This window comes from Myotis lucifugus, unplaced genomic scaffold (assembly GCF_000147115.1).
Source record: "Myotis lucifugus unplaced genomic scaffold, Myoluc2.0 scaffold_427, whole genome shotgun sequence".
Lineage (NCBI taxonomy): Eukaryota > Metazoa > Chordata > Mammalia > Chiroptera > Vespertilionidae > Myotis > Myotis lucifugus.
In genome coordinates, this window is record NW_005871475.1 from 234,326 (window position 1) to 244,801 (window position 10,476).

At 42.3% G+C, this 10,476-nt stretch overlaps 1 protein-coding gene across 1 annotated transcript in view; it reads left to right on the forward strand.

Moving 5' to 3' along the window:
• CNTNAP5 (contactin associated protein like 5) overlaps positions 1-10,476 on the forward strand; it is a 661,914-nt gene that overhangs the window by 161,542 nt on the left and 489,896 nt on the right. The window contains exon 4 of the mRNA XM_023744097.1: positions 2,852-2,999. Coding sequence (XP_023599865.1) covers positions 2,852-2,999 — 148 coding nt within the window. The remainder of the gene's footprint in view (positions 1-2,851; positions 3,000-10,476) is intronic.

Below are 10,476 nucleotides of genomic sequence, written 5' to 3' on the forward strand. Positions count from 1 at the left end.
CAAATGTTTACTTCTACATATGTCATAAATACCATAATACATTATTTTTATTTCAACTATGCATTGACTTTTAAAATGTTTAAGAAAGGAAAGAAAACTAGTTTTTCATTTTTACCCACATATTTACCACTTTGAATGCTTTTCATTCCTTTATTTACACTGAAAGTTCTATCTGGCATCAATTTCTTCTGATTGTAGAACTTATTTGGCAATTCTTAATGGCAGGTTATAGGTAATAAACTATCTCAGCTTTTGCTTATAAAAAATACTGCTGTTGTTTTTTTTTAGATTTAAAAGTTATTTTTGCTAAATATAGAATAATACGATGACCGTTTCCTACTTTAACAATTGTCAGTCTTCATTGTTTCTCAGCTCTCATTTGTATTGTTGTTAAATTACTGTGGCCATGCAGCTGGCTTTGGGTATGCAGTAGCTTTAAAGAATCCAACAGGGCCTTGGAATTCACAGGAGAGTGAGGAGATCTTTCCTTGTTTTTCATCTCCACCTACAGCTTCCTGCATTGCTATGTTGTGCTTGTCTTTGATCTTGTCAGAAGGTGAACTTGGTGAGAGTTTAGTCTCAGCTTCTTCTAGACTCTATCTGCCACCGCCTTTAATGTTTCTGAGCTGATTGTAGGCTGCTAGCTCCAGGAGGGTCCTGGGACCATACATTACACACTTTGAGATCTCAAAAGTTTGGGTCTGCTTGGACATGAAACTGTGGAACTATGAAACTGCAAATGATAAGGCCCTGGGTTAGTGGGGCTTTTTGAAACTGTGAAATTTATGATTAAAAGACTGGAAGACAGAGGATTAAGTTGATTGAACAATGTTACATAATCATCCAGGATATTGCCCCCTTTGCTGTGAATTCAGGATCCCCTCACTGGAACACACAATGCATGAGCAGAGGGATCCTACAAAGGACTCCACGCTCACAAAATTAGTCATTTGTCTGGAAACATGCAACCAGGACTTCAACATCAATTTAAAATGCACTCAATCTACTAATTGTATAGAACCCAGAGAGGGCACCCCATCACCCTCAGTGTGAGATCCCATTGAAAGTTCAGTTGGCAAAAGATGCTCCTGACCCAGGGACTTCACATGGCCCAGGGACTAGCACATGTGACTGAGGGAGTCCAGAGGAATGAGAGGCTCTCCTGCTAGATTGTAGCAAAATGTGAAATGTCTTCACTCTATCCAAAGCAATGCAAAACCACAGAACTATCATGCCCCACCCCCCCACCAAAATAAAAAGCCTGTATATATCAAAGAAGTATGATTGCAAGTGAATTTTAAAAAGAACTATACAAGGAAGAGTCCTTCCTAAGTGAGCAAGGGATTGAGGGAATGTTATACCTGTGTCAGTTGCTAAAGTTAGGAGTGAGACATATGGAAGGACCAGCCTGCCAAATAAAGATATTCTTTTTTTTTGATAAAGAGAAATTGGGAAAAACTGAGAAATCTGTGGAGTGTGAGATTTGAATCTTGAGGAATTTCTCTCCACCAACTCATTCTCTTACACAAGGTTTTTGTTGCAGATACAGCTGGAAAATAGGAAGTGGCTTTTTCATAAGCCATTTGTAATTTTACTGATTATATCAATTGTTTAATGTCAGAGTTATTAGCTAGTATGTGTTTTGTGTGCAGCACAAATGACAGATTGTTCAAGGTGTCCTAGATCCACAAGTGTTTAAAGATACACCAGGTTGAGTTTTGAGTCTTTGAAAATGGATTTCACTAAATAGATAAAGCATTTACTTGGTGTTCACTTTGGTTATTTGAGAAACCAATGGGTCTTTTACTTACTGGTTGGCTTGAAGGGCACTAGACAGCAGGCTTAAGCTGTGAATACTTGAGTCAGGAAAGAGGCAGATGATGACTGATAAGAAAGCAAGCAAACAGTGTGCTAGCTGGCACGTACAATTGGAATGATGGGTTCTGTGGGTGGATAGTGGTGATGGATGGCTGAACAACAATGTGAATGTACTAAATGCCACTGAAGTATAGACTTTAAAATGGTAAAATTTATGTTGTGTATATTTTACCCTAATGAGAAAATAAAAATTTCAACTCCAGAAATCATTTATTCAAATGAAAGCTGGCAGGTATAATTTTAGCTTCCATGTTTTATGTTCCTTTGCTTAAATTTCACAAGGAACTGGGAAAGGAATTACATAAAAATTGGATCCTCCTGTTTCCCCTCTAATAACAGTCACCCTAGAATCTTTGAAGAGTCTGGGGCTGTAGAAAATCCACAGGCTTAGGGATAGGAAAACACTGGCATTGGGTCTCAGGCCCACTACTAGTATTAACTAAATGGATACATTGAAGACTTTTTTCTTCCCCCAATTTTTTCTTTCTAGGTGTCAGTGTTTTGTTTTGTTTTTATCTGGACAATGGTAATAATGGAAAGTGCTTAGCATAGTGACTGCCCTCAATTATTAGTAACAATTACTTCAAAAATGCCGTTCCTTCAAGAGGGCACTGCCGGTGGTTTCCCATCCCACAGTGATATGAGCATCAGGGATGTCAAAGCTTCATTGCGTTACCCACTTTCTAACGCTTCTAGGTGTCACATCGTAGGACTTGCTAGGATTGACTTATTGATAAAACCAAAGGGGGGATTAAAGAATAACGTACAGTGTTTCCAAAAACATATAACAACATATAATGCAGAGTTTTCAGCCGAGTCTGATTTCCTTTGAAATGCCTGCGGAATTGAGAATGTCCTTGGACAGGCCTGGTGGAGTAACATGTGTGGGTCTGCACTGCTTTCCCTGGAGCTCTGGCATGTGAAGGAGACGCCCCACGAGTGACAGATCTCACTGGGCCTCTTCTCTCTGCAGACCTTTGCCGGGAACACGAATGCAGACGGCGTGATGCACCACAGGCTGCTGCACCCCGTGAGAGCCCGGTTTGTGCGCTTTGTGCCCCTGGAGTGGAACCCGAGTGGGAAGATTGGCATGCGGGTTGAGGTCTACGGATGCTCCTATAGTAAGTACCCACGTGGACCGTCAGCACTGGTGTCTTTGGGAGGGCACTATCCACACAGTGCCAGTTTATCTACATGGAGAATGGCAATCTCAACCGTTTTACATATTCTATGGGCTTTAATAACCTATAAACATTTGAAAATGTGAAATTCAAGCCAGGGAAGAGAAAAAAACAAACAAACACTTCTTCTATTTAGAAATGAGGGAGCTTCGTTCAAGGTAACAGATGATGATAGCTTAACAACAAAAAACAAAACAAAACAAAAAAAACAAAAAAAGTTCAAAATTAGCGGCTTTTGAAGTTTGAGTTGCCATTTTTCCTTGCAATAAGATAATAATGTAAGCTCAGTTCTTTCCTAGCTGCGGGTGAGTATGAGATAGTTCTCCCCTTTCTCAGAGCCAGGAGGAGAGAAAGAAAACTTCTCCTGTTCACTGCTCTAGAAGAGAAGGAGAAGGAACATTTCCACCCAGGGCACCCTGGGTTCTCTGTCCTGGAATTATGCTGCCATTATTTCCTCTGGGAGTTGTTTGCACTGAACTTAAAATCAGAGCCTATCTTGTATATAGAGAAGATTGTACACGTGGGTAGGACAGATGACCACTCTAAAAGAAGGTCAAAATTATATGAGAAAGTTTTCCACCCCTATAATTCTCCTCCTTCGGGTTTCATATTTAAATCTAAAACGGTGTAAAAATAGATAGTTTTCCTGCCTTAGCAGTGACATATATGCTATGACTTCTAATAAATAAACACGTTTGATCACTATCACTTTAGTATAAATTAGTTCAATAGATTCCTGGTTTGGGTGACAAGAGAGCCTAATGGGTTGCATGTGTGTTCTCTTTCCCACTGTTTGAGCAGTAAGCACCTGCAGAATCATAGCAGAGCTTCTTAAAAATGCACTTTCTTAGCCCTGTCCTGTTCACACTGGACTACAACTTCTGGAGGTAGGGATTCAGAAAGCTGAGTGTTCACAAGCTCCCCAGAGATGCTATGGACATAGAGTGTTGCTGAAAATAAAGTCCTGCACAGAGGAAATTCACTTCTGAAATGACTGTCTTTATCTTGACCAAGCCCTTTCAGGAAGAATGTGTTTTACAACAGATGGGTTGACAAACCATTATGTCAAGGAGATGCTGCCGTCCACAGCAGCCTTCACAGCACAAAGCACAGGACATCTATACACCAGGCCACCCATCCCAGCATCCTGGGCATCCAGATTATCTCATTGCCTCTTTTCTCTGTTTTAAAAATCAATCAATTAATTTTATTTAATTGTATTTAGCATATGATATTATATTAGTTATATTAGTTTCAGGTGTACAATATAGTGATTTGAATATAGTGATTTGATGTTTTTACAACTTATATTGTGATTACCACACTAATTCTAGTATTCATCTGTTGCCAAGTACACCTAATACAATATTATTATCCTACATAATAAAAGCCTAATATGCTAAGTGTCTGATCATCCAATCGTCCATTCAACCAATCAAAGCGTAATATGCTAATGATATGCTAAGGCTGCTCAACCTCTTACTATGATGTGCACTTCCCACCAGGGGGCAGATGCTCCGACAGGTAGGTTAGCTTGCTGCTAGGGTCTGGCCTATCAGGACTAAGTGAGACAGGCTGGACATGCCCTGGACCCCTCCCACATCCCTCCCCAACCCCAATCATGCACCAGTGGGGTCCCTCAGCCCCGCCAGCACCCTCTCGCAACCCAGGACCCCTTGGGGGATGTAGGAGAGCCAGTTTTGGCCCAATCCCACTCAACGCAGGAGCTGCACCCTGGTGGTCTGTGTGCTCCCACAGGGAGAGCGCTGCTCAGCCAGAAGCTGTGCTCACAGCAGGCAAGCGCAGCACCAGTGGTGGGAGCCTCACCCACCTTCTCGGTAGTGCTAAGGATTTCCGACTGCTGGTTTAGGCCGCTGGTGTCAGCCGGACATCCCCTGAGGACTCACGGACTGCAAGAGGGTGCAGGCATGGCTGAGGGACCTCCTGCTCTGAGTGCATGAATTTCATGCACTGGGCCTCCAGTTGTTTATATTCCTCATCACCTTTTTCACCCAAAGCCCCATCCCTTTTGTCATGATCCCTTTGGTCCTTCTTTCTATGAGTCTAATTTTGTCTTGTTTTATTTGTTTATATTCCATATATGAGTGAAACCTTATGGAATTTGTATTTCTCTGTCTGACATATTTCACTTACCATAATACCCTCTAGGTCCATCCATGTTCTCATAAATTACTAGATTTTATTCTTTTTTTAATTGCTACATAATATTCCATTATAATTGTAAGGCCTGAAACCATAAAACTTCAAGAAGAACACATAGATAGTAAACTATTTGACATCAGTTGAGTAATATCTTTTTGGATATCTTCCCTTAAGCAAAGAAAACTAAAGCAAAAATAAACAAATGGGACTTCATCAAACTAAATCACTCTGTACAGCTAAGAAAACCATCAACAAAACAAAAAGACAACCTACTGAATGGGAGAATACATTTGCAAATTGTATATCAGATAAGGGTTTGATATCCAAAATATATAAGGAATGCATACAACTCAATAACAAAAGATAAATAAACAGCCCAGCTGGCATGGCTCGGTGGTTGGTTGAGTGTGGACCTATTAATCTAGAGGTCACTGTTCGATTCCCAGTCAGGGTACATGCCCTGGTTTGTGGGCTTGATCCCCAGTCGGGGGGGGGTGTACAGGAGGCAATCGATCAATGATTCTCTTTCATCATTGATGTTTCTATCTCTCTCTCCCTCTCCCTTCCACTCTGAAATCAATAAAAATACATTTTAAAAAGTTAAACAATTCAATAAAACTTGGGCAGAGGACATGAAGAGACATTGTTCCAAAGAAGAGAAACAGATGGACAATAGCCATATGAAAAGATATTCAACATCAATAATCATTAGGTTAATGAAAATCAAAACCACAATGAGATACCACCTCATACCTGTTAGAATGGCTATAATCACTAAATCTACAACCACAGCAAAAAATGTTGGCTAGGATGTGGAGATCAAGGAAACATTTATGTACTGTTGATGGGACTGCAAATTGGTGCAGATGCTATGGAAAACAGTAGGGAGATTCCTCAAAAATCTGAAAAGACTAATCTACTATAAAACCAGCAATTCTACTTCTGAGTATTTATCTAAAGAAAATTAAAACAGGAATCCAAGAAGACATGTGCACCCCTATGTTCTTTGCAGCATTATTTATAATAGCCAAGATATCCTAGGTGTCCATTGTAGGATGAATGATAAATGGATAAAGAAGTTGTGGTATGTATGTTGTTACATCTTCTCTTGATGACAGTTGTTACTACTAGAGGGTTAATTTTTAAGTATAACATGAACCTTTTATGCTGAACTACTTATCACTTCAACTATCTATTTTGGTTTAATAATCCCATTACGTGTTAACAGGTCCTCATATTTTTGTGTTCTCTCAGTCCAGTCAGTTGTCCTTGTTTTTTTATGGTGGTGTTGTTGCTGCAAGGAAGACCCATACCATCAAGTTAAATAAAAGACTGCAAGTTTGAAGAAGACCTTTGAGAAGCATGCCTAGCTACCCCTGGTGTGAATCTCTTTGTTAATATGATGGCAGCAAGGGACCCTCTCTTAAGTAAAGTGCCTACAGTGATAAGCAAATTGTTCTATAATATCTGGAGGTTCATAGATCTGCTAAAGCCTGATTCTTGACCAAGCTAAGTGCTTTCGTCTTTGAAGTAGCTCAATACTATGTGGACTCCTCTCCAGGCATGCTCCATGTCTAGTAAGTACATCTAAGGGAATAAACCAGCTCCAGGTAAATACCCTAGTGATGAGCAGTTAAGCACCTTCAAGGGCTGTTGGACACAGAATGTCCTCTGTGATGGTCCTCGAGCTGGTGCTCCATGGTCTTTGACCACTAGTCCTGTGCGTTGATGCTTTTTCCTTCAGAAAAAAAGAGAACGTCTCACAGTTTATCTCCCAAACCAACATCTCAGCGTGTCCTCTGAATCAGAAACTCCCCTTCAACCTCACCCATCCCCCTTTTTACTGGGTTATTCCTATAAACATACAATTTTGCTGTCTAAGCTATCAACCAAAACAAGGACAACAAAGCCCGTGACCCTGTTTATCAGCTTACTCTCCTCCTCCTCTCCCCTCTTCCTCCCAGAATAGCTTCTCTCCAAACCTTGTCTTTGTTAGGATTCCATCTGCTCACCTCCCTTCATACTGCAAGTGATTTCAGTGGGTCTTTAAACATGTGGTGGTCAGTTTAATGTGTCAATTTAACAAAGCAATAGTCCCCCGTTATTCAACCAAACACCAATCTAGGTGTTACCTAGGTGTGGTTAACATCTATAATCACAATCATTTGACCTTGAATAAAGTATATTAGGCTTCATATTTTGGGTAGGGCTGATTCAGTCACTGGGAAGGTTTTATGATCAGAGGGAGGTTTCCCGGAGGAAGAAGAAATTCCAGCTGTGGACTGCAGCTGCTGCTCCACCCGAGCCCAGCCTGCCCAGGACACAGCACTGATCCTGTTTCTTTTGACTGAGGCAAATGCACCATAGCAACTGCTTCAGTTGAGACTGCCAGTGACCTCCACACAGCCAACCCAATGGTCACCTCATTGTTCTCACTCTACTCAACCCTCAGTTGTATTCGGTTCAATGAGCTATTTCTTCTTTCTAAAAGCCTGCTTCCCCTTCTCTCTGACTTGTTACTTCTACTCAGTCACAAGCTGCCTGAGGACTTCCACTTTCCATCTACCACACCCCCAAACCTAGCTGAATTACAGTGTTTCCAACATTTACACACCCACCTCTGCAGCTCCTGGCCTGACTCTGAAATTATACATGCAGTATACTTCGTATGTCCACCTGAAAGTCCCATCTACAGTTAATGTAGCAGAAACAATTCTTGATTACCATTCTCTCAAGGTCCTGCTCATTCACATCCCCGCCCCCATCTCAGTAACGGGCTCCACCTGCTAAAGCAAAAACCCAGGAAGCAGGCTTGATTGTTATTTTCCCAAACCTTTACTCCTGTGAAATTTATCTACAGTTCACAGCAGCTCTACCAGTCCTTTCATCCAAGCCATATCCTAAATCCATGCACATCTCCTGCCTTCCTGAGTAGAAGCCTGTGTCAGTACCACTTGCAGTTCCTAAACAGACCCATACCTGGAGTCCTGCTCCATGACACAATCCCCCCAAACCCACTGTTTCCTGCAGTAGCCAAAGTGACTTTTATAAATAAGAAAAAAATCTCATCATTCCCGTACTGGCTTCACTTAAAAGTGAAAATCCTTACCAGCAAATAAAATTCTTCATTGAGTGTCTTTAACTTTCTTCTACTCCTCCCCATCCATACAGACTCTCCTGTTATTTCTTAAACATGCCAGGCTTTTTCTACCTCAGCGCCTTTGCACTTTCTATTCTTTAGCCACAGAATACTTCTCAGAATTTATATGTTTAGCTCTTTTGCTCTATGTTATTATCAATCATAATGTCACCTCTTCAGAGAAGTCCAGTCTTATCCTACTTCCCGTGCACTCAGCATTAATCCATAGTTATATGCTGGGCTTTTATTTTATTCCTGGTGCCGCCAACAAATCAGAATAATGTTTGTCTGGGCTCACTTGTTTGTCATTTACCCTCTCCAGTCCTGTGCCAGAATGCACACCCTGGGAGCAGGCACCTTGCCTAGTAAGTGCTAGCACCCAATAGGCACAAGTAGGAATTGGATACATATTTGTGAAATGGCTGGGCACACATATCAGTTAGTCTTGTTGTCCCAGCAAAGACAGCTGGGTTAACAGCAAGAACTTGCTGTGAATACACCCATTCTAAAGAACTACTTTTTACTATGCACTTATAAACATTTTTCTCAAAATTACATTTAAATATGTTGCTAAAGACTGGTAGAAATCTTATAGTTCTAGAATGTCTTAAGTCTTAAACGTTTGCCATTTTGGAAATTGCTGCCTACTCCTTCATTCATTCACTTCAACATGTAGTTAGCACTTAAGATGTGCCAAGCATGACATAAAGCTTTAGAGATATAAATAATACATAAAACCTTTTCTCTGTACTTTCATAAGTCCGGAATTTTTCCTTTAAAGCATTGCTATGATTGCATTGAATTAATTGTGAGGTTGTTTTGTTGTCAACTTTCAGACCCAACCCAACTCTAAGCCTCCACAAGGCTGTGCCTGTCACGCAGCCCCAGGCTCAGAGCTGAGTAGACAGTATCTTTTCAGTAAGTGTTGGCGAATGATTGGCATTGCTGACATTCAAAGATGGAATAACAGGTGTGTAAATAACAAGATGCAATAAGGGATTGTATGTGCCTGATAGCAATCTGCAAAGGAAGCAAAGGGGGGAAGCAAGCAGGTGTCCCTGCTGGAGTAAGTCAGGACATCATGGCCTTGCCTCCTGAGTCTCAGAAGTTCAGTAGCCACATCCCCCAGACAGGGGCCCAGGCAGCAGGAGGGGCCAGCAGGAGGGGGGCGGGGGGAGCTGCAAGGTTTTTTTATGTTTAGTGCACAGGAGACAGGCGATGAGGAAGTGGGAAGTGAAGACAGGTGCCTCTCTACGCCTGTGTTTCCCATACTGTCTGCACCTTCTTTCCTGTAGGTTAAAATAGAATCCATGTGGCCTGCAGGAGCACAGGCATTTATCGTAGGAGATGGTCCTTCCCTGCAGATAATGTGGACCTTTTCAGTTCAAACAGCTTTCTCCTCATTGGAGCACTCAGAGCAGACTGGGACGTGAGCACTTCACGGGCTTTCAGTTGCCGACCAATAGGATTTGGCCCCAGATGAAGGCTTCTGTTTTGTTTGTCCTTCTTCTTCTCTCCCTAAACCTGGCTTAACCATTCTGTGCTGTAGATTTCTTTTGCAAGCACTGTCTCTGGACCCTGCATGTCCTCGTTCCCCCGGGCTCAGCATGCAAAGCACTCACAAGTTTGTCCCTCCTGACCCTCCCCCAGCTCTCCAGGAGCTGCTCAGATGGCCTCCCTGCTGCAGGACTGCTGAGGGGAGCACCAGCTCATCCCCTTGGGGACCCTCACAGCCCTGGGCAGAGCCCACACCCCTCACAGACCTGGACTGCCCCCTTTTACCTGCCACACCCCCATAGTCACCTTCCTCCAAGTGCACAGGCTGTGAGATTCTCTCCTGACTCCCTGGGCTCCTAATTGCTGCCCCTGTTTTCTGAAATATCCTTATCCTCCTTCACCAGGATGCCTCTGGACGGCCATTCATTGGCCAGATCCAATATCACCACTTGTAAAGGTCCCAGACCTTGTCACGCGACCCCCTTCAGGTTTTAAGCTTGAATTCCACATCTTGCCTGGTTAGATGAAAGTTAGCTGGCCGTCCTGCCTGCCCCCGGCCTGTTCTGTAAGGCAGGGACCCCTCCTTCCTCTTTGCTCCCCGGGACCTAATTCAGTGTC